This window comes from Oncorhynchus gorbuscha, linkage group LG17, assembly GCF_021184085.1.
Source record: "Oncorhynchus gorbuscha isolate QuinsamMale2020 ecotype Even-year linkage group LG17, OgorEven_v1.0, whole genome shotgun sequence".
Lineage (NCBI taxonomy): Eukaryota > Metazoa > Chordata > Actinopteri > Salmoniformes > Salmonidae > Oncorhynchus > Oncorhynchus gorbuscha.
The window spans coordinates 34,191,820-34,215,559 of NC_060189.1; the positions used below are offsets into that span (position 1 = coordinate 34,191,820).

A 23,740-nucleotide genomic window follows, 5' to 3' on the forward strand; every position below is an offset into this window, starting at 1 on the left:
TCAACCAGAGTTTTTCAACTTGTCCTTTGTTTAATCTTAATCAGGATCAGGACAGGGTGTTTTAGTAGACTTCCTTTTGCAGCGAACAAGGATACAAATAAATAATATTTACAGTCTACAAATAGCCCCGTTTGTCTGTGTCCGTTCCCCTGAGGCGAGTTTACATTTACATTTACATTTAAGTCATTTAGCAGACGCTCTTATCCAGAGCGACTTACAAATTGAGCTGATCTGGAATGAGCCAAGAAGCCAGTGTCAGTTTAGTTGCTGAGCTAGAGTTGTAGCATGGAGAACTCACCACTATTACACAAGGTGCTGCGGTTTATTTTCTGTATTGCCCAAACCATAGACTAAGACTGCTACCTTGACCAGCTTTAGGTGCCACCAAGTATGTATCGAAGTGTATTATTAGCTGACCTGACTTCCGTGGCTAGCGTTGCAGCAGCCACTCTCATTAACCGGATCAAGGGATTAGGCTAATGTATGTAGGACACAACCATGCCAGTTCTATTACTGTACACCTGCCTTGCATACACAGACAGGGTCATTCTATGGAGAGACTTGAGAGGGGCATTCTCAACTCTGTCTCAGTTGGAATTACGACCGAGAATGCTACCATCTACCTGAGGGGTCCCTGGGACACCATTCACTTCAGCTGGCCTGGATCAGAACAGAACGGGGGTCTTCAGACCATGTGTGTTTTGAACTGAGACCGTCATAAAAGCTTGGATCTTGGCCGCGAGGTGCTCAGAAGACGAGGGTGCTGATGGAGGACACCAACATATTCCCTCCTAATGTATCTATCTACAGGTTGTCAGCCGAGGGGGAGACTGCCGTTGGTGTTTACTTGTTGATAATAGGTAATTATTCTGTCTTCCTTGCCAAAGTGATGTATTCCCATACTGTTGATAATGTAGAGTAGACAACTTTCACAAAATAAATAAGTGGTGACTTATGTTGGGTAGGTCACTTTCTAAATGTCATCCGTTACTAGTTGCCTGTCCAAAATTGTCATCCGTAATATCATTTTTGGGTTACCCAAACGCAGTAATGTAATCTGATAACTTTTGAATTACTTTCCCGTTAAAAGAGGCATTAGAAGACATAAAGGATCCATCAAACTCCGACTTGCTCAAGTGGAACAAACTTAAACTTGCACTTTAAAAAAAAATCTGAATTTAATGTAATTGAGAAAACAAAAAGGTGTCGTAATATATATTTTTCGCAAATATCCTTTAACAGTATGGGTACACCCTGTTCACTCATGACTGCACGGCCAGGCACGACACCAACACCATCATTAAGTTTGCCGATGACACATCAGTGGTAAGCTTGATCAATGATGAGACAGCCTATAGGGAGGAGGTCAGAGACCTGACCTTGTGGTGCAAGGACAACAACCTCTCCCTCAGTGTGATCAAGACAAAGGAGATGATTGTGGACTACAGGAAAAGGAGGACAGCACGCCCCCATTCTCATCGATGGGGCTGTAGTCGAGCAGGTTGAGAGCTTTTAAGTTCCTTGGCGTCCACATCACCAACAAACTATCATGGTCCAAGCACACCAAGACAGTCGACGAGAGAGAGGGCACAACCAAATCTATTCCCCCTCAGGGCACTAAAAGATTTGGCATGGGTCCTCAGATCCTCAAAAGGTTCTACAGCTGCACCATCGAGAGCATCCTGACGGGTTGCATTGCTGCATGGTATGGCAACTGCTCGGCCTCCGACCGCAGAGCACTATGGTTCAGTACATCACTGGGGCCAAGCTTCCTGCTATCCAGGAAGCTCTATACTAGGCAGTGTCAGGGGAAGGCCCTACAAATAGTCAAAAACTCTCTACTACCGCACGGCAAGTGGTACCGGAGTGCCAAGTCTAGGTCCAAGAGGTTTCTAAACAGTTTCTACCCCCAAGCCATAAGACTCCTGAACAGCTAATCAAATGGCTACCCAGACTATTTGCATTGCCCCTCCACCCACGCTGCTGTTACTCTGTTATTATCTATGCATAGTCACTTTAATAACTCTACCTACATGTACATATTATCTCAATTACCTTGACACCGGTGCCCCCGCACATTGACATTGTACCGGGAACCCCCTGTATATAGCCTCGCTATTTTTATTTACTACTGCTCTTTAATAATTTTTTTAATTATTTTTTTATTCTTCATTTCTGTTAGGTCTACTATTTTTGCTCATGTGACAAATAACATTTTATTTTATTTGTATTTTCTAGTTTTTTAACTGCATTGTTGGTTTTTAAGTATCTGATTACAGCTTGATAACATTGAACAGATTACATGCAAAGCATTTCACTGTTATGATATTGTTATACGTTTTTTTTTGTTTGTTTACAATTTCAGGGTGGCTCTCCTGTCTAGGTAATGGAGTGGTGATTCTACTGTTGGTCAAGCAGAGACACAGTCTTGAGCCACAGGACTTACTCACTATCAATCTGGCTGTGTCCGACGCTGGCGTCGCGATCTTCGGCTACTCCAGAGGGATACTGGAAGTCTTCAACTTGTTCAGGGACGACGGCCTGCTGATCAAGACCATCTGGACCTGCCAGGTACAGTAGGAACGTTGGTTGGTAGTTTTTTTTGTTGTTGATTCATATTACCCATATGGACTTATAAGAAGATTTGTAATTCTAGTTGTTATTATTTAATTATTTTAATGCCTTGAATGAGATTCAAGAGCACGAAATAGATTTACATTGAAAGCATTTTTGACATTATCCCAGATATTGGGAAATTCAACACAGAACTACATTAGAGCTACACAGATAAGATCAGCACAATAACATCTTAGAATTGTCAGGGTGAAATCAAGAGGTGATTCTCTGATCTGAATAAGCTCAAGGACAACTTGTACAATAACATATTATATATGGTATTGTAACTTAGCATTTTTCGACTATTAAGAAATAAAGTATCAGTTTAACAGGAAATTAAAGCAACTTCCCTTAGTGCTGTTACCGTGGCTACCCAGCACTCCCACCACTCCACTTGACAGATGACTGGAATAAATGACAGAAAGAAAAACATCACATTCCACCAGAGAAGAGTGTGTGCTTTTATCCAGCATTAGTCAGTCTACCTGGCTTGTACCCTGAGAGTCTGGTTAGAGGGTGATGACACAACATGGTTTGGAAAGATTCCTTCCGTTCCCTCAGGTTGGCAGAGAGCTGCAAGCACTTCATCCTAATGTGTGTGTGTGTGTGTGTCCGTCAGGTGGACGGCTTCCTGATCATGCTCTTTGGGCTCATCAGCATCAACACACTGACATCCATCAGTGTCGTTCGCTACATCAAAGGATGCCAGCCCAGCTATGGTATGTAGTCTATGCTGTGGCCCTGCCAAGCCTGAGGGCTGCTGGCTAGGTCCCATGCCAGGGTTGGGGCTGAAGCTTCCCCTGGTCAAGTTGCTCAGGGCATGGCACCCTGGCTCAATGGCAGCCACTATAAACTCATTATTCTGCGGCTCCAAGTTAAGGCCTTATGCTGTTCAGTGCTCCCTGACCGCTGGCTAGATGGCACAGATGGAACTATTAGAGAGAGAATCATAAATATAATCTGTTGTCCTACTTGTTGTTTGTGAAATCACCAAATCATTTGTTTATTCCCCATGTGTCGTCATATAATGCCATCTCTGTTTAGTAACTACATGTCTTGTCTTTCAGCTCATTATAATAACCACTGTAATGTTGCCGTGGTGATTGTGGCAGTGTGGCTGTGTGCCCTCTTCTGGGCTGGAGCGCCCCTGGTGGGCTGGGGGAGTTACACAGGTAGGACCCTCTCAATGTTGCCTCTGAAATCCCAGACCTCGGGAAACCGCATTAGAACATTGGTTACATTGTGGGCATCTCGCTCACCTCTCTGATAAAGTAGATTATTTTGGTCATGTAGTGTATGTGGACACGTGCTTGTCGAACGTCTTATTCCAAAATCATGGGCATTAATATGGCGTTTGTCCTCCCTTTGCTGCTACACCCTCCTTCGCTCTTCCGGGAAAGCTTTCCACGAGATGTTGGAACATTGCCGCGGTGACTTGCTTCCGTTCAGCCATGAGCATTAGTGAGGTCGGGCACTTGTGCTGGAGATTAGGCCTAGCTCGCAGTCGGCTTTCCAATTCATCCCAAAGTTGTTCCATGGGGTTGAGGTCAGGGCTCTGTGCAGGCCAGTCAAGTTCTTCCACACATCTCAACAAACTCTTTTTGTATGGACCTCGCTTTGTGCACAGGGGCATTGTCATACTGAAACAGGAAAGGACCTTTCTCAAACTGTTGCCACAAAGTTGGAATCATCTAGAAAGTCATTGTATGCTGTGTGTGTGTGTGTTAAGATTTCTCTTGACTGGGGCCTCCCAGGTGGCGCAGTGGTTAAGGGCGCTCTACTGCAGCGCCAGCTGTGCCATCAGAGACTCTGGGTTCGTAACCGGCCGCGACCGGGAGGTCCATGGGGCGACGCACAATTGGCCTAGCGTCGTCCGGGTTAGGGAGGGTTTGGTCGGTAGGGATGTCCTTGTCTCATCGCGCACCAGCGACTCCTGTGGCGGACCGGGTGCATGTTTGGAGATCGCATGGCTGTGTGCTCAATTTTATATACCTGTCAGCAATGGGTGTGGCTGAAATAGCCCAAAACTACTAATTTGATGGGGTGACCTCATTGTGTGCATATTTGTTGTAATATATGCACATACAAAAATATGTGGTTAAAAGGAGTTGATTGATCAATGATCATTATAACCAATCAACCTGGTCAATTCTTTGTTTTCCACCTTGCAGCTCGTAAGTATGGGACGTGTGAGATAGACTGGGTCCAGGCCAGGTTCTCTGTGTCGTACAGACTCTATGTCATCCTCATCTTCACCTTCAACTTTTTCATCCCATTCGTGGTCATATGGTTCTCCTACGTGTCCATCATCCGGACAGTCAACAACAGCCACAAGTCCAGCAGAGGGGGAGCGGTCAGCGAGCGAGAGAATCAGATGGAGCGCAGTATAACAACAGTGAGTAAGGGAGCTCCCAGTCTACAAACGATTAATAGCTGCAGGATTTGGTACATGTTACATAATGGTGAATGCTGTGGGATTCAAAGTACAAATTGAATCGAGCATTGTGTCTGCTGATGGTCTGCTCTTTCAGCTGTAAACTGCTTTGATTTGATTATAATTTTAGTCCAATGCAAGGTTATAATGTCTTCAGAAGGTATTCGTTAGGTCAGTGTTTGTGGCTATTTATGTAGTGTACACTCAACGGCCAGTTTATTAGGTACACCACCCCGTTCACGAACCTGGATCGCTCCCACAGACACCGAGTCACGTGGCCGTGGCTTGCTATATAAAGAAGGCATCCAGTTACTGTTCGTTTGAACATTTACAACGGGCAAAACGAGTGACCGAAGCGACTATGATCGTCAGTGCCAGACTCGCCAGATCCAGTATCTCAGAAACGGCCTCCTGGGCTTTTCACGCATGACCGTGTCTAGGGTTTCCAGAGAATGGTGCGACAAACAAAAACCGTCCAGTCAGCGGCAGTCCTGTGGGTGAAAACTGCTCGTTGATGTCAAGAATCGTGCAAGCTAACAGGCGGGCCACAAACGGGCAAATAACGGTGCAGTGGTGTGCAGAAAGGCATCACAGATGGGCTATTGCAGCAGACGACCACACAACGTTCCACTCCTATCAGCTAAAAACAACAAGAAGCGGTTCCAGTGAGCACGCGATCACCAACAGCAGAATGGAAAAACATTGTGTACCACCATCCAATCTGCAGTAACTGCGTGGACTAGAGGTCTACCGATTAATCGGAATGGCCAATTTAATTAGGGCCAATTTCAAGTTTTCATAACAATCGGAAATCTGTATTTTTGGCTGCTGATTTGCCTATGTATTTATTCCTATATATCTCTCTCTCTCTATATATATATATATATATAAATTGATACCTTTTATTTAACTAGGCAAGTCAGTTAAGAACACATTCTTATTTTCAATGACTGCCTAGGAACGGTGGGTTAACTGCCTCATTCAGGGGAAGAACGACAGATTTTCACCTTGTCAGCTCGGGGGATCTAAACTTGCAACCTTACAGTTAACTCGTCCAACGCAATAACGACCTGCCTCTCTCTCGTTGCACTCCACAAGGAGATTGCCTGTTACGCGAATGCAGTAAGCCAAGGTAAGTTGCTAGCTAGCATTAAACTTATCTTATAAAAACAATCAATCATAATCCCTAGTTAACTACACATGGTTGATGATATTACTAGATATTGTCTAGCGTGTTCTGCGTTGCATATAATATGACTGAGCATACAAGCATACAAGTATCTAAGTATCTGACTGAGCGGTGGTAGGCAGAAGCAGGCGCGTAAACATGCATTCAAACAGCACTTTCGTGTGTTTTGCCAGCAGCTCTTCGTTGTGCATCAAGCATTGCGTTGTTTATGACTTCAAGCCTGTCAACTCCCGAGATGAGGCTGGTGTAACCGAAGTGAAATGGCTAGCTAGTTAGCGCCGCTAATAGCGTTTCAAACGTCACTCGCTCTGAGCCTTCTAGTAGTTGTTCCCCTTGCTCTGCATGGGTAACGCTGCTTCGATGGTGGCTGTTGTTCCCAGGGAGGAGCGAGGAGAGGGACGGAAGCTATACTGTTACACTGGCAATACTAAAGTGCCTATAAGAACATCCTATAGTCAAAGGTTAATGAAATACAAATGGTATAGAGGGAAATAGTCTTATAATTCCTATAACTACAACCTAAAACTTCTTACCTGGGAATATTGAAGACTCATGTTAAAAGGAACCACCAGCTTTCTTATGTTCTCATGTTTTGAGCAAGGAACTGAAACGTCAGCTTTCTTACATAGCACATATTGCACTTTCACTTTCTTCTCCAACACTTTGTTTTTGCATTATTTAAACCAAATTGAACATGTTTAAATTGATTTTATTGATGTATTATATTAAGTTAAAATAAGTGTTCATTCAGTATTGTTGTAATTGTCATTATTACAAATAAATAAATAAAAAATTGGCCGATTTAATCGGTATCGGCGTTGAAAAATCATAATCGGTCGACCTCTAGCGTGGACCAACATCCCTGTGGAACATTTCAGACTTGTAGAATCCGTGCCCCGAACATTTCAGGATGTTATGTAGGGGGGTCCAACCCGGTATTAGATGGGTGTACCTAATAAACTGTCCTGTGTGTGTATGTTATACTAACTCCCTCCTCCTCCCCCAGGTGTCTCTGATCCTGTGTTCAGCCTTCCTGCTGGCCTGGTCTCCATACGCAGTCATCTCCATGTGGTCTGCCTGTGGTCACCAGGTGCCTCCTCTCCACAGCATCCTGGCCAGCCTGTTTGCTAAGTCAGCCAGCTCCTACAACCCCTTCATCTACCTGGGCCTGAACTCCAAGTTCAGACAAGACTTCAGAGCCCAGTTCCACTGCCTGCGCCACAAACCGGACCTCTCCCACAGGCCCGACGAGGTGCAGATTGACCTGGACATTATGGAGGTGAATGGTGGGGTGGATGACCTGGACTCTGGGGTAGAGCTGGGTAGTGAAAGGGGTGTGGAGGAGAGGGGGGAGAACCAGAGGAGTCCTCTTATGCCCCCGATGATAGCCCCGGCTCCCAGTCATCGCCTGTTCCTGAGGAAACTCAGTGACTCTGGGCGCCTGTGAGCTCTGTCTCTGTCCCTCTGTTTCTCTCTTTCGGTCTCTCTCTATTTGTCTCTCTATTTCTGTCTCTCTGATTCTGTCTCGCTGTCTCTCCCACTCTCTCTCACTCTCTCTCTTGTCCTACGTACTGAGCCACAGTGGCGCTCAGCTCTCACTGTTAACTGTTCACCTCCACAGCACTCTGATCGCCTGTACACACGTACATTTTTCTCACAGCACTGCAACCGTCTGGACTTACTTTTTTTATTTTTATCAAGAGAAGACATTGGTTTTGGCCTCACCTGAATTATTTGGAATCATTGATGTTGAAAGATTTACAGTATGTGGCGGCACTATCAATTTAGGGTCTGAGTTAAATCATATTTGTTTTACTATTTTACATGTTACTCTAAAGCTGTAAATAATTTAGTTATTTTCTAAAAATAAATACTTGGTTTTAGGTTTGTGCGCCGTCCAAAAAATAACTTCCAATAGCTCATCAATCAACGATGACTTGACTCAAAGGGGTTATATCAGGCGCTGATGTTGTACATTAATTCTCAGTCACTCACAGAGGGCTTGTGTGCAGAAATAATGAGGTGGAGAAGTGAGAAAAGGCTCTGCCTTGACCTGAAGTCGCTAATCTGGGTTTTGTCCCCCTTCTGCCCTGTGGGAGCCCTGTGGGAGCCCTGAGGGAGCTTGGGAAACTGGGAGAATGTGAGCCAGCCCTCACAGGGAGACTGGCTGGTGCACAGCTGAATCTGTTGGACCAAGAGGAGAGAGCGGAAAACAACACAGCAACCACAGAATGGAAAGAGGTTTTACTGTTCAATTCAGTGCAGCTTTATTTTTCATCTTATTGCAGTGCAACAACAAGAGCAACAATCCATAGACGCAGGTAACATAACAACAATGACTGTGAAAGAGGAACTGCAATAAATATCAGTGTAAAGTCATGTGCAAATGACAAGTAGGATTACTGTAGTACTGTGGAGTGTACTGTACTGTGGCCTGGAATTAGGAAGGATATAGGATATACTGTATGAGGGTAAATCCACTCCAGAGGCTGTGGTTTTATTGGTCAGCATGTGCGTCTGCTGAATAAATATTACCAAGTCTCCCCTCAATAAAACAAACACAAGCCACTGTAATCCAGTTGGGTTCAACAATGGAATTATAACTGAACAAGTTAACAATAGTCTCCCTTTGTAATAACAGCCTGTCTCAGATAATGACAAGGTAATGGCTGCCGTAAGTCCCCTTTCTCTTCTATGAGTAATTATAAACCACAACACAGTGGCTGCGTCCGAAATGGCACCCTATTCCCTATTTAGTGCATTACATTTGACGCGGGTCCTGGTCAAAAGTAGTGCACTTTATAGGGAATAGGGTGCCATTATGGACACACGAGTGACTTCAGAGTGAAAGTTACCTCAGGACTCCACGGCAGCTGGAATTTCAGCAGGACTAATGACATGGGACAGGCACACAATAACCCATCAGGGGTCCCCATAACTGACCAAACACAGCTACCCCAGCCCTGCCAACACCACGAGCACGGTGACACAAAATAAACCAATCCACCCCTCCAAGAAAATACCACAAAAACATCAGCTTGTTAGTGAAATCCCTCTCTGGAAGAAAGAGCATCTCTAATCTATGTTCGTTTAAATGTGATATTCAACTTTTTAGATGATAGTTTCTCATTCATTTTACTTTGACAATGTTTTAACAGGAAATTACTATAAATTTTCCCTCAGACATAGGACCATCAAGGTTCAAACTCGAAAGCAGTCTGCGTTCACAAGTCTAGGCTGAATCGCATCCGGCCGTGATTGGGAGTCTCGTAGGGCGGCGTACAATTGGCCCAGCATCGTCCGGGTGTGGCCTGGGTAGGCCGTCATTCTAAATAAGAATTTGTTCTTAACTGACTTGCCTAGTTAAATAAATGATTAAATAATGTTGAATTGTTTAGAAAGTGTATACCAAAACGATTAACAATCTGATGCGCCTTGTTGCTTGTGGCTATGGCAAGGAATAGAAATGCATTTGATATTCCTTGGTCTATGGTGACATGGTCAGAGGATGAGCCTTGAACTCTTGAGTAGGTTGCTGTGTTTCTCCAATCAAGTCTCCCATTCTACTAAATACATTACAGCGGCCCGTTCTGCTTGGCCCATGCTGAAACGGCTATGTCAGTTCTCTTTTTGTCAGCTCCTCAGTCTCACCCCACATGGCTGAGCATGGAGTCACAGGCCAAGTTCTCCTTGTGACCATCACCTGCTTACTTAGCAACACCCAGCCAAGCCTACACTCTCCGTTAGCTTTATAGTATAACTCCTGCCATGCTGAAATGTGTGTTGGTGTTTTCAATTAGGAGGAGTAATGTACTGTAAATGCATGCACCAAGAGGTTTATATGTAGTGCTGGAGGAGTAATGAAATGTGTGTCATTAGAATGTGTGGAATATGTGTCCCAGTCCCCAGAGAGAACCAACGCATTCTGACCTGCCTCTCGACGGAACGTTCCCAGGTCAAATCAGACCAAATACTATTTCAAATACTTCAAACTGAGCTTGATTTTTGAGCGTACACAGACAACGTAGAACAGGTTTTAGATACTCACCTTCTTCTTATGGAATCTCTTTTCTTTCCTTCTTTCTGAATGTCGGCAGTGAGGGCAGACGACACGTCACCCCGTGATCGTAGCCTTTTTGACATAACTACAACAACTAAAGCTGAGATGAACATAATCACTGGCTACACTGATGCTGTGATGGTGAAAGGCCATACTAACACCTGGACCATGGTGTCCGATGGCACCCTAGTGGCTTTGGCTTCAACAAAAGGAGAGGTTCAGGTTATCCCTAGATTATCTGTCTAACATTGATCTCACTGAGCTCCACTGGGACTCTGTCCATAAGAAAATATTGAGAGGATGGCACATGAGACTCTGCTGTTCTGGAGGACAGAAAGACATGATGAGAATATCAAGCAGCTGTAGGGGTTGTCATGGTGACCTCTTCCTTTTCTCTCTGACAATGAAAGGGATGGGGATTTTTATAACAATGATGAACATGTGTATCTATGGAGCATGTAACAGTGCCCACAGAAAATACTCACACCCCTTGACTTAATTCCACAATTTGTTGTCTTACAAATGGGATTCAAATGGATTTAATTGCAAAAAAAAATTGTCAACGTTCTACACAAATTCTAGCATTTGGAAGAAAAAAATAAACACCAATATATCTTGATTACATAAATATTCAACCCCCTGAGTCAATAAATGTTAGAATAATCTTTGGCAGTGACTACAGCTTTGAGTCTTTCTGGGTAAGTCTCTTAAGAGTTTTCCACACCTGGATTGTGCAACACTTGCCCATTTATTCTTTGAAAAATTCTTCAAGCTCTGTCAAGTCGGTTGTTGATCATTGCTAGACAGCCATTTTCATGTCTAGCCATATATTTTCAAGTAGATTTAAGTCAAAACTCTAACCTCGGGAACATTCACTGTCATCGTGTAGATTTGACCTTGTGTTTTAGGTTACTATCCTGCTGAAAGGTGAATTCATTTCCCAGTGTCTGCTGGAAAGCAGAAAGAACCAGGTTTTCCTTTACAATTTTGCCTGTGCATAGCTCCATTCCGTAAATGTTTTATCCAGAAGAATCTCCAGTCCTTAAAGATGACAAGCGTACTCATAATATGATGCAGCCACCACTATGTTTGTTAATATATGGAGAGTGTTACTCCGTAATGTGTTGTATTGGATTTGCCACAAACATAACACTTTGTTTTCAGGACAAAAAGTTAATTGCTTTGCTGCATTTTGTGCAGTATAATTTGAGTGCCTTGTTGCATGTTTTGGAGTATTTGTATTCTTTACAATATTCCCTCTTTTCACTCTGTCAATTAGGTTAGTCTGATGGAGTAACTACAATGTTGTTGATCTATCCTCAGTTTTCTCCTATCACAGCCATTTAACTTTGTAAAGGGTTTAAAGTCACCATTGGCCTCATGGTGAAATCCCCGAGGGGTTTCCTTCCTCTCTGGCAACTAAGTTAGGAAGGACGCCTGTATCTTTGTAGTGACTGGGTGTATTGATGCACCATCCAAAGTGTAATTAATAACCACCACGCTCAAAGGGATGTTCAATGTCTGCTTTTTTCTTTTTTACCCGTCTACCAATCGGTGCCCTTCATTGAGAGGCATTGAAAAACCTCACTTGTCTTTGTGGTTGAATCTATGTTTTAAATTCACTGCTCGACTGAGGGACCTTACAGATAATTGTATGTGTGGGGTACAGAGACGAGTTAGAAATTAAAAATCATGTTAAACACTATTATTGCACACCGAATGAGTCCATATAACGTGTGACTTGTTAAGCAATTTTTTACACCTGAACATTATTTAGGATTCCCATAACAAAGGGGTTGAATACTTATTGACTCAATACATTTCAGCTCAAAAAGAAACATTCCACTTTGACATCATGGGTTATTGTGTGTAGGCCAGTGACAAAACATCTCAATTGAATCCATTTAAAATTCAGGTTGTAACACAACAAAATGTGGAACAAGTCCAGGGGTGTGAATACTTTCTGACATGTACTGTACATACTTGCTTCTAGAAGTAGGTGAAGACCTGGGGATCGAAACGTGGTCACCAAAGCACATATGGCAGCATAGATTGCAGTGAGTCTTTATGCCAATTGTCAGACACTTTTATCCCAAGCAATTTACAGACTTGAATGCAGATGTTTCAGTATATGTGATCCCCGTAGTATTTGTCTGGTACAATATGATCAGTCTTCTACTGTTATGTTGAATTACTTTTGATGTCTTAATCTGCCTTATATTCTAACAAGGTACCTGCAATCATCACGTCAACCTCACTTTATTTGACTCCTATTTCATTTCTGGCTAATTTTGAGGCCACCCTATTGTCCTGGCTGCTTGGTTCAGATGACCCTTCTCAGGTTGAACACGGGTCTCTAGTAGACCCCTCCTCCTCTGATGTCACAGGGAGATGACTGGGAACTTTGAGGACATTATTTAAGGGGCCAGCTCTCTCTGGAGGTTCAGATGTGATCCCAGGAATACTACACACTTCCAATGAATAGCACCTTTTTCCTTCCCCCTGCAAGAATTTGCCATATGGAATCTTAGATCTCAAGGAAACCGTATTCTACAAATTGTCTGTAAGGTGTGTGTGTGTGTGGGGGGGGGGGCTGTAATGAATGTGTTTTCATACATTCTTTCAGCTTTAATCCCATAGAGACAGAGATGCTCTGTTGTGTTGAACGCATGACTGAACATCGTCCAAGCTGCAGCTATCTAACTTGTCTTAATAAGAGTGGCATAGTTTTCTATGAATTTATAACCAAAAACTTAGAACCTGTCTAATTGCATTGTTAGTTGATGTGCTTTTTTTTCTTATGCATTTAGTCTTATCAACTCCTAGTAATTGTATATCTCTAATTGTTGAAGAAATGTAAAATGTTTTCCTGGTTGCTTATTACATTGTAGGTGTTTGGGTCATCATGCCAATTTTGTTTGCTGTTCTACACCTGTTAGGTAAGCACTGGTTGGTGCAATTGACACACTGAATGTGCCACATCATCTACCTTGTATGAGTTGTCTAGGAAATGTCTTTTTCGGTTTCTCTCAAAATAACAATGGAATGGAATAATTCAAAAACGGTCATATCTGATCAAAAAGGCATTGTAGAGTTTTGTGTCATAATGATGAAATTAGTACTGTGCAAAAATATATATATATACGTCAAAGCTTTATGTGTAATGAACTATAATATGTAACTAAGATTTCATGAATGCATATTCAATATTATTGAGTGAACTTTGACATTTAATGTCAAAGCTTCAATGATCCCTTTGTTTAATTCCAACAGGCATTCTGTCTCTGACATGCAGAGCATCTGGATCTGACTCAAGTGGTTAGTGGTTTGAATCTCATAAACACATTGGTTTTTTTCTTTCCTCTGTCAATATTAGGCAGGTGAGATACTGTAGGTGTGATACTACTAATGAACTATGTGTTCATTTAATGTTTCTCATCTTAATTTGATCCAATGTAGTCCCTCAGAGAGACCGTTGAGAACTGCACAGCTCAGCAAGATAGCAAAATATTTAAAAATGTGAGAGTTTATTGATGAACAGTAGCTGCTGTATGTGAAGGAAAATATATATTTGATGGTGTTGTATCAGTGGGTTTATTTAGTTTGTAAACCAGTCAGTTTTACTTGGAAGACTTCCAAACCAAATATGATACTTATTTCATTAAGGCAGAAGTGTCAGGATGTTATTGTTGAGAGCCACTGCTCGAGCCTTGTGGCCTTTGGCTCAGAGACATGTTCAACGGTAAGCCCAGTCTCTGTTTGATTTGGAAGAAATTCCTCAAAAGCAAACGGTAATGTTTATGATTTTTCTTCAAAATGTAATTAACGTAGAGGTGTGACTGAGGGTATTTTGTCTTCAGAGTTCTTTATTATAGCCTGCAGGCTTTGGTATCGAGTTGTGGCTCCGAGGAAGTGAAAGCCATACCAAACGAATAGTTATAGGCTAACTGGCAGAAAACACACAGAGCGCAGGCAGTATTCTCCATTTATTCTCTCGCTCTATCTCTCTCTTTCTGTCTCTGTCTTTCTGTCTCAGTTACCACCCCCATCACCTGTACGACCCGTGGGGCAGACCTGACGGAGGAGAAGCAGTTGGTCCTCTGTCCACCTAACTGCACCCTCTGGAGGGTGTCTGTGTTTGGTTCTCGGGTGTACGCCGCCGTGTCCAGCGTGTGTGGCGCAGCCGTGCACCAGTAAGGCTGGAAGAGATCGATAGCAGGGCTAAGAATAAGAGGCTTTGTGTAGGCCAGGAGAGGAATAATGTTTGGCTAATGCAAATGCTATAAAGTTTCACCTCAATCACCTTCTTTTCTTTTGATGTACAGAGAGAGTATTGATGTACAGAGAGAGTCAGTATAGTTTCTACAGCATCTGCATTCTTCATCTATCTTCGATTCACTCAAAGTTTGCAGTGACGGGCTGCTTACTACCCATTTACATTATTCACTGTATTTGACCACTTTTCTCAGGGGGGTGATAAGGTCCTCGGGGGGACCAGTGAAGGTCCACAAACTGCAAGGCAGACAGAACTACCTCGGCTCCTACTCCCATGGAGTCCAATCTCAGGCCCTGTCCAGGTGGACCGCATCATTCACTGTGGCCCGTAGGTGGCGCCAAATACCAAACATGTTTAATATCGTACATTCCACAGGGGAAAATGTGACTCGAAGGCTGAGTAGGCATGAAGAATGACTCGGATGGTATTTAATCATATTCAATGTTGATGTTTTTGAACGATTTGCAATGAAGTGATGTTTCATTAATGACACGTTTTGATAAAACATCTGACTCTTTGTTGTCAGAATCTGTTCATGTGCCCCAGGAGGTGTCCTCCCAGATAGCCACAACTGTCCTCCCTGCACCAGGACCAGGTACTATTCTAACATGTAGATTAAACTGCCCATGATGGTCACCAATACTACATTGGATACGCATTATATTTTATGGACACATCCTCTCTTGGTCCTCATACCTGACTAGAAGTTGAATTTCAGTGCTGACTACGTATCCAAAAGTACAATTGTTTCATATCTTCATTACTAAATGGTTCTGTTTTCAGACCCTCCAGAGCTACCATGACGTATTCCACAGAGATACCCGTCTTCCTTATTTACATTACAGATAAGGGTATTTTTATTGAAACTCTTAACATGTACGAGCACCACATGCCGTAACCAGAGCCTGTCTGTCTTGCAGTGAAGAAAACTTTAAAGAAGCCGGTGAAGAAAATGACTACAGGAGGAAATAGAGGTATGTTTGTGTCATGTTGTGCTTTGCTTTGATTGTGTCGAACATTTTTTATTTTGCTTCCAGAATGCCCACGTCTTGCTCTCTCCTTCCAGACTGCCAGATGGAGATAGCCCTGCTGCTGGATAGCAGCAACAACATTGGGCAGCGTCGCTTCAACCTTCAGAAGAACTTCATCAGCAAGTTAGCGGTGATGCTAAAGATTGGACCGAATGGACCACATGTTGGTGTGGTGCAAGCTAGGTGAGTCAGTTCATTTGGTGTTCAATTAGCACATTTTCCAATTAGGTGTTATCATTTAGCCACTAACTTCCATAGCAAAATAGTACAGTATTGTATGAAGCTAACACAGCGCTCTTGTCCTTCCAGTGACACACCTCGGACAGAATTTCTCCTGACTAACTATACTCAACCCAAAGATGTGGTGTTTGCCATCAAAGAGATAGCATACCTGGGTGGCAACACTAACACAGGTTCTTACTGATTTTTATTGCTGGTATACACATAGTACCACATGATGGATTGGCATGCCAAATGTAGTGGGGATTCCCAACAAAGCTCATCTGAGACCATCTTGTCTGTCTGGTCCCCACAGGTAAGGCCATCATGCACACGGTGGAGTCCTTCTTCCAGACGGGGGTGAGGAGAGGTCACCCCAGGGTCATAGTGGTGTTTATAGATGGCTGGCCCTCAGACGACCTGGAAGATGCGGCCGTGCTGGCCAGAGAGTCTGGTATCAACGTGTTCCTGGTGCCAGTGGCCAAGCCTGCCCTGGAGGAGCTAGGCATGGTCAGAGACAAGGACTACATGAAGAAGGTGAACATGGAGCCAAGAGACGTGTGACTCTGTGGTACTCTGTCTCATTGGCTGCATCCTGTTCTACTTTAGTGGTTTGAAAAATATATGATGTTCTGGCCCTACCCATAGTCATTTACATTTACATTTAAGTCATTTAGCAGACGCTCTTATCCAGAGCGACTTACAAATTGGTGCATTCACCTTATGACATCCAGTGGGACAGTCACTTAACAATAGTGCATCTAAAACTTAGGGGGGGTGGGGTGAGAGGGATTACTTAACCTATCCTAGGTATTCCTTAAAGAGGTGGGGTTTCAGGTGTCTCCGGAAGGTGGTGATTGACTCCGCTGTCCTGGCGTCGTGAGGGACGTCGTGATAGTCTTTCGCAGATTTTGCTGGGCACCACATACTGTAATGCAAAGATCAATTCACTGGCCTATATCACAGTGATGTCATCACTTACAGTATCCAGCCATATCTGTTGTGTTCTAATCTATATGATGATATGTCACTGACTGACTGTGTTTGTGTGTGCCATGCCAGGCTGTGTGCAAGGACAACGGCTACTTCACATACGCCATACCCAGTTGGTTTGGCACCACCAAGCATGTGAAGCCCCTGGCCCAGAAGTTGTGCTCAGTGGACCAGCTCCTCTGCTCCAAGACCTGCTACAACTCGGTCAACCTGGGCTTCCTCATTGACGGCTCCAGCAGCATTGGGGAGGGGAACTTCCGCCTGATCTTGGACTTCATTACCTCTGTGGCCCGTAGCTTCGACATCTCAGACATAGGGTCACGTGTTGGGGCAGTCCAGTTCACCTATGACCAGCGGATGGAGTTTAACATGTACGACTACCCAGTGAAAGATGATGCCCTCAGGGCCTTGCAGGGGATCCCCTACATGAGTGGGGGCACGGCCACGGGAGATGCCGTTGCCTATGCTACCCAGAACCTGTTCCTGGCCCGCAAGGCTGGCCCTGGGAGGAACTTCCTCATAGTGGTGACTGACGGACAGTCCTACGATGACGTCAGAGGGCCGGCCCTGGCCGCCCAGAAGGAAGGTGTGTGGATTCCTTTTTGGCAAAAGTATTGCCATGTGTCGGGCTAGCATGTAGAACGAGATCAAAATATGTTTGTATGACATAAGAAAACAGCTGAGCTGAAATGTTTTGTCACATTGAGTGCTATTAGTAGAGAAATAGGTTTTAGCGACAATGACCGCAGCTATAAGATCATCACACTGAACTATCAGATTTCTTAGATGATGCTCTTCCTCTTCCAATCACTTCGAATTACAGCAATCGTTTGATCTCATCTCTCTCCTACAGGGATCACCATCTACTCTGTGGGGGTGGCCTGGGCTCCAATGGATGACCTGCAAACTATGGCGTCAGAGCCCAAGGATAGCCACACATTCTTCACCAGGGAGTTCACTGGCCTGCAGCAGTTCCAGCAGCCCCTTGTAAGGGGCATCTGCAGGGACTTCACTGAGGCCAACTAGGGAGAGGTAGCAGAGAGAAGCTGTTTGGGCTCGCTGAAAACCCCAGCAAGACAGGAAACATCTAGATGGCACTTTATTTTACAGTACAGAAATGACCAGGTATTTACTGAGAAATAAAATGGTTACTACATAAAATAACCTATAAATTACTTGATTGTTTCTTTGGGATTCATTCAATCAAGTGCCACTCGGCACCTGATGGTTGTATTCTTCAAAGTAGCTATCAGTTTTACCAAATTATTTTCTATTAAAATACCAGTGCAAACACAAACAATACTGTAAAAAATAAAGTGCTAGTCACTGTTCAACACAACCAGAGTACAGCAGAAGCTAACAAGGCAATAGCATTGTAGTTTTCTGAGAACTCGTGAACCTATCATAGATCATCAAGTTGGATATTACCTTACTCAACTAGTCTGATATCATTATTCTCAATAATAGACCATATTCATTCATAGGTTCTCAAAGATGCGACTAGTTTGGAATATTGCACTATTCATGTTTTATCCAATGTGTATCGTAACTATAGTGAAATACATTAAGGTCGTTTGTATTTCTTGAACAATCCAAAGCAGGCACACCAAAAAGCACAGAAACATGTTGCCTATAGACCAAGTTATTCCTTCGCTTTCACCCTCATCAACAATACACTTGTACAGTTATCACTTCTCTGCTTGATATATGGCTTGTCATATGTATGTTAGTTAAAAGGTAAGGGATGATATTTAGGGAATAAAAGTACCATTAATTCTTTCCTAGGCCACAACTGCTGATGCTAAGCTTCCATGTTACCAACAACAGAACGCTTTCCCAAAGCCAGTTTCTCTTGTAATACTGTACCATACTTATAGTACATTTGCATGTTGACCTGTACTTTATAAATTACTTTTTTTAATGATTCTGGTTGATTCTATATTTCTTACTTTTCTTTCGATGAAGAAAAGTGTTTTTGTTTTGCAATTAAACAGACTTTATGTACAGGTACACCATTTAATATTTATTATAGACATTTTATATACATTATTTTTGAACTGTTGAATGTGGTACAATCTTTAAAATCTGCTGAATCGTAGTTTGTAAATCAAAAACCTTACAAAACATCAACATTCGCAAAATTGATCAGAACCTTTTTTTTTTGGAAGTCTAGAAAAAAAAAGACTGATTGTATTAATCATGCATGACAAACAAAACAAACTGTTCTGCAAGATAAAAAGGAAAATGGTACAATCAAACAGAACATTGAGCCGTGATTAAGCTTACGTTTGCTATTCCAATCCCTTAATAAAGAAACAGTTACACTCCATGCTTGCTTCAAAGCAGTGATTTAACAGAATAAGGCAAACTGATAGCTCAGACTGACATCAGATTGCATTTTATATGAACCTACTTGTTTTCTATTCACTGTTCCAGTTTCACTTGAGAGCCCAATCTTAGATATCCTTGGGCCATGTCTGTAGTTGAACGGATAAGACTAACAGAAAGTGAAATAAATAGTATTAAGATGTCTAATAACCTGTGATAAATAAACTCAAATACAGTAAAGGTGTACAAAAATATCACATAGTGATAGGATGCTGCAGTTTATTTAAAGAGCTCTCAGGAAGCCATTAAAATGGGCTTCTTTTAGTCCTAGTCTTTACTGCCGTGACCTGGCGGTGTCAAAGCAATGTAAGAGATGGCATCCTAGGGTTAGGAAGGGTGAGATCAACGAGTGTTTTCTGTGACACGGGAAAAATAAGTCAGATCAGGGTTGTAGGGGGACAGCATGAGCTGTGATGAAGGGTTCAAACCAGGAATAAATATTCCTTTTTTTCTTTAAACAATTTTTTCAGTGTTGTTCTGACGGACTATATTTATATAAAAAGGATTATAAAAACTTTTTTTTTACACAAAAAATGTAACCTATGCTAAAGTGAAGTTGATTGGCATAGTTCAATTCATATTCTTTTTTCTCTCGCTACATGGTTGTTGAGGGGGACGCCTGTGACTCGTGTTTAGCGTGAACTGAATCCACGCCGCAGGGTCTCCCGGTCGGCCCACCAGGGGCTGTGGCCAAGTCCTGTTAAATACCCTTTTCACACTAGCGAGATAAACCGAGCCAAGCTGAGCTGTACTGGCCTGGTCACAAATCCACCATAGTTACTGGAAACATGGTGAAAAGAACAATGTGAAAAGATCATATCTAAGCCAATTCAGCATGGTCGGGGTCAGCCCAGTTGTGTGAATCAGATTAAAAGACGTGACCCAGTCCCGCTCTCTCTCTCACGACCCACTGTCTGACGCATACCACAGCCACTCCGTCCATGGTCACTGAAGTATACCTACAGGACAGATATTAGCTCAGCTCAAACCTAGTCAAAAGGCTACATACACTGGCTTGTTTAACTCCAGCTTTTAACTTACAGTAAATTACAGTTAAATGTTTTTGTGTTCGAAAACAGACAACTGATTGGTCGCTCCTCCACTCACCATGCCTGGCATAAGTCTCCTTGGCACCTGGTTTCCGTCAAGTGTAGAGTTCAATAGGGATGGAGGGAGGCAGCGTCAATGTAGTGTCATAAAATGCTACTCTTGTTACACAAGGCAGTGAAGCAGTCTATTCTTTCTTTGGGTCTACACGCTCAGCTCAGTCTGGCAGAGCTAGTCTACTACACAAATACTTTGGCCAGGGCGTCGGCCCCCGCACTTGCTATGTATGCCTTAGACGGGTGGAAGGCAACGTCATAGATGGACTCGTCAGACTTCATGCGGTGGGCAGTGATCTCCTGCACACAGGTCTTACTGTCCAGGTTCCACAGGCGGATTGAACAGTCGTGGCCTGCGGAGGAGGAACAAGGAAAGGAAGGTAGGATCAGCAATGTTCTCTCTGGATATCATCAGCACGACCTGAATTTTACATGAGTGTGTTGTCATAGGATACAAATGTGTAGAAGAATATTGATACTAGTCTTAGAATCAGAACCAGTAAATCGAATGCTGCCTTTTAAACATTCCCCACAGCTACGTTGCTTGTACTTACTTCCTGACATCAGGTAGATCCCGTTGGGGTCCACAGCCAGGCTGGTGACAGCATCCAGGTGGGCCACCATCGCATGGATCACTTTACCTACACAACAGGACAGACATACACAAGTCAGTACAGAGATATGGCAGGCAGACAGATTACAGAACATGTACAAAACAGTCCCAACTCTCTATATGTGACTGGCTTAGTCATTCTCCCATCTAGGCTCTGATTCACTGTCAGTCAGTCAGTCAGTCAGAGTAGCTAGCTGAACACTGTGTACTCCCCTGTTCACGTACCTGATTTATTGTCAAAGAACTTGATGTCCCTGTCCTCATGGGCCGTGATGGTGACAGGCAGGGTGGGGTGACTCACTACCTTGTTGATGTGGTTGGCTCCAGGCAGAGCTGAAAACACACAGATGAGAGAATGGGTCACAACACAGTCACTATTAATACAACACCCGAAATGAGGACAGACCATTAAAACTGTGTACAAAGTTAGTAGTCTAGGATATGAGATATCTATATAAAGAGGAAAAAGCAACCATATCATTAGCAGTTAAAATTATTCAGAGTCTTATTTATAATGTTACCCAGTATTTATTTGATTTTCACATATGTTTCAAATGATGAAAGGCTCTGGTCTAGGGTTGTTGTAGTCCTGCTTCTAAATGATTGAAGGCTCTGGTCTAGGGTTGTTGTAGTCCTGCTGCTAAATGATGAAAGGCTCTGGTCTAGGGTTGTTGTAGTCCTGCTGCTAAATGATGAAAGGCTCTGATCTAGGGTTGTTGTAGTCCTGCTGCTAAATGATGAAAGGCTCTGGTCTAGGGTTGTTGTAGTCCTGCTGCTAAATGATGAAAGGCTCTGGTCTAGGGTTGTTGTAGTCCTGCTGCTAAATGATGAAAGGCTCTGGTCTAGGGTTGTTGTAGTCCTGCTGCTAAATGATAGGTGCAATAGACTTACTGTTCTCCCCCTGACCGGCGAACACCACGGCAGCCTGGGACGTCTCCAGGTCATAGATCACAGCGTTGCCCGTGTTGAAGGACGCCACCATGTGGGCGGGGTCACAGCCATTGAAGTCCACCGCCGTGGGGATGCCGTGTTCTGTCACACACACACACCAGTTGAAGAGCCTTTTTGCACCTCCAATGTCCGACCTTGGCCACTTGACACAGGGCCGCAGTCAAGTGCCATTGTCATGTTATGTCCGTGTGAAAAACGAGCTCCCCACACTACAGGGGAAGTTAAAGTGCGTAGCATTTGGATTGTATGGCTGTCAAATCTATTCTTACCAAATGGATCTCTTAGATGAAGGGTGAACTTAGATGAACTTTGTTCAAACGCCTCGATCAAACCTACAGCGTCATCTCTGGATAGGTGCGCAACGAAAGTTCACCATTCACCTTCTGCTACCAGTTCTGTCAAGCCATCTACGCACACAGTTTGACGCACACGTTTGATCAATCCAACGTACGAGCCATACAGAACGCACTGCCTCTGCAACGCTAAAGGCAAACGCAGAGTTCCATTGGAAATTAATGTACTTCTGGTGTACCAAAACACAATGACGCTGTCAGCATGATCAAGGCGTAAGAGAAATGGACATCAGTAAGCTATTGGGCCTTAATAATGTAATGCTGTTCTAAGCCTACGTCTATGCCCTGTGTTCTAAGCCTACGTCTATGCCCTGTGTTCTAAGCCTACGTCTATGCCCTGTGTTCTAAGCCTACGTCTATGCCCTGTGTTCTAAGCCTACTTCTATGCCCTGTGTTCTAAGCCTACGTCTATGCCCTGTGTTCTAAGCCTACTTCTATGCCCTGTGTCCTCACCTTTCTCTGCGTTGTAAGTGCTGATGCATGGGTTCTTCTCCTGGGGGTTCCACAGCTTGACGGTTCCGTCTGCGGAGCAGGACAGCAGGCGGTTCTTGATGCCACTGTAGGCCAGCCCCCACACGGCGTCAGTGTGGCCCAGCCAGGTTCCAGCTAGGACGCTGGGGTCTGAGGCGTTGGAGGAGGGGACAGGGTCAGTGATACCCACACAATAAGAGAGGAAAAACAGCTATTTGATTACTCAAGGGTGCGATTGGAATAAAATGAAGGGATAGAAAATAGAAGTCGACTCATCAATTCAAATAATATGATGGCTCAATTAAAGTGTTCCTGACTTCTGTTACTGTGGTCAACGTCTGAAGGCACAGAGGCTAGACAGATACATTGGCCACACTAACGAGGGGCTGAGGATGTGTCAACCTTACCGTAGGTGTCATAAGGGTCCACGTTGGAGCTGGGGATGTTCCAGCACTGTATTGTGTGGTCAATCCCTCCACTGTAACACTGCTCTCCACTGGAGGTCATAGCCAGGGACAGCACAGGCCCACTGAGGAGAGGAAAGGCGTATCAGAAAGGTGACATTTCATAACCATGCTTACACCGTGAGAGAAAGCCATATGCAAAACAGGTTTTCCTGACTGATTGAAAATAGTTTTATCGTATTATTATAGACAATGACCACAGTTCCTTCTGGTTATTAGATACTTACACATGGGCTCTGAATGTGTAAATGGGCTCCACATCGAAATAGGCACTTCTAAAGAAGAAACACAGTTCTTTAAAAAAAGGTTTCTCGGACCGATTTTATTTAATGAGACATTCCATAATGACAAGATATCCAACAGTGTGTGTACTTTTTGGCAGGTACGGTCTTCTGTAGGTTCCACAGTTTGAGTGTGTGGTCCTCAGACACGGTGACCAGGACAGGCTCTACAGGATGGAAGGCCAGAGCCCTGACCCCGTCAAAGTGGCTGCGCAGGGTGTACTTGGGATTCCACGTCTTCCTGAACGTGTCCTTATTGGCTGGCAGCTAAAAATAGACACCGGACAAGGGAGGAAAA

The 23,740-nt window shown here is 43.6% G+C and overlaps 3 protein-coding genes across 5 annotated transcripts in view; 2 read left to right on the forward strand and 1 right to left on the reverse strand.

Annotated features, from left to right (window-relative positions):
- The first annotated feature begins 115 nt into the window (after positions 1–115).
- Positions 116–8,126, forward strand: opn6b (opsin 6, group member b). The gene is made up of 6 exons (XM_046308388.1): positions 116–860; positions 2,366–2,571; positions 3,236–3,335; positions 3,684–3,788; positions 4,788–5,011; positions 7,246–8,126. The coding sequence occupies exons 1-6, from the start codon at positions 767–769 to the stop codon at positions 7,684–7,686; spliced, it is 1,170 nt and encodes a 389-aa protein (XP_046164344.1). The 5' UTR covers positions 116–766; the 3' UTR covers positions 7,687–8,126.
- A 4,562-nt stretch (positions 8,127–12,688) lies between these two features.
- Positions 12,689–18,742, forward strand: coch (coagulation factor C homolog, cochlin (Limulus polyphemus)). 2 transcript variants are annotated; one of them, XM_046307917.1, is made up of 12 exons: positions 12,689–12,862; positions 13,191–13,238; positions 13,573–13,617; positions 14,336–14,492; positions 14,769–14,902; positions 15,102–15,170; positions 15,496–15,549; positions 15,642–15,789; positions 15,916–16,019; positions 16,142–16,362; positions 16,888–17,404; positions 17,672–18,742. In XM_046307917.1, exons 2-12 carry the CDS (start codon positions 13,205–13,207, stop codon positions 17,842–17,844), a joined length of 1,656 nt encoding a protein of 551 aa, XP_046163873.1. In that variant the 5' UTR covers positions 12,689–12,862; positions 13,191–13,204; the 3' UTR covers positions 17,845–18,742. The 2 variants fall into 2 exon arrangements, with proteins under 2 accessions (XP_046163873.1, XP_046163872.1); XM_046307916.1 differs by having other exon boundaries at positions 12,692–12,867.
- Positions 18,743–18,820: 78 nt separating this feature from the next.
- strn3 (striatin, calmodulin binding protein 3) overlaps positions 18,821–23,740 on the reverse strand; it is a 30,396-nt gene continuing 25,476 nt past the window's right edge. The window contains exons 9-17 of one of the 2 annotated variants that reach the window (XR_006832762.1): positions 23,534–23,709; positions 23,389–23,436; positions 23,105–23,226; positions 22,680–22,847; positions 21,814–21,954; positions 21,148–21,255; positions 20,864–20,950; positions 20,314–20,662; positions 18,821–20,165 (exon numbers count right to left, since the gene is read on the reverse strand). Coding sequence is in view for 1 of the 2 variants with exons in the window: in XM_046307915.1 (XP_046163871.1) it covers positions 20,493–20,662; positions 20,864–20,950; positions 21,148–21,255; positions 21,814–21,954; positions 22,680–22,847; positions 23,105–23,226; positions 23,389–23,436; positions 23,534–23,709 (1,020 nt within the window). In the remaining variant the exon portion in view is untranslated. Of the gene's footprint in view, positions 20,663–20,863; positions 20,951–21,147; positions 21,256–21,813; positions 21,955–22,679; positions 22,848–23,104; positions 23,227–23,388; positions 23,437–23,533; positions 23,710–23,740 lie in introns of both variants that reach the window. The other variant, XM_046307915.1, reaches the window with a different exon arrangement.

Excerpts from the sequence above, each read along its gene's own strand:
- opn6b (XM_046308388.1), top strand. The coding sequence starts at position 767 with ATGGAGGACACCAACATATTCCCTCCTAATGTATCTATCTACAGGTTG. Across the intron at positions 861-2,365 it reads TGTTTACTTGTTGATAATAG|GGTGGCTCTCCTGTCTAGGT; the intron begins GTAATTATTCTG and ends TTACAATTTCAG. Across the intron at positions 3,789-4,787 it reads GGGCTGGGGGAGTTACACAG|CTCGTAAGTATGGGACGTGT; the intron begins GTAGGACCCTCT and ends TCCACCTTGCAG.
- coch (XM_046307917.1), top strand. The coding sequence starts at position 13,205 with ATGCCAATTTTGTTTGCTGTTCTACACCTGTTAG. Across the intron at positions 15,171-15,495 it reads CCTCCCTGCACCAGGACCAG|TGAAGAAAACTTTAAAGAAG; the intron begins GTACTATTCTAA and ends TCTGTCTTGCAG. Across the intron at positions 15,790-15,915 it reads GTTGGTGTGGTGCAAGCTAG|TGACACACCTCGGACAGAAT; the intron begins GTGAGTCAGTTC and ends TTGTCCTTCCAG.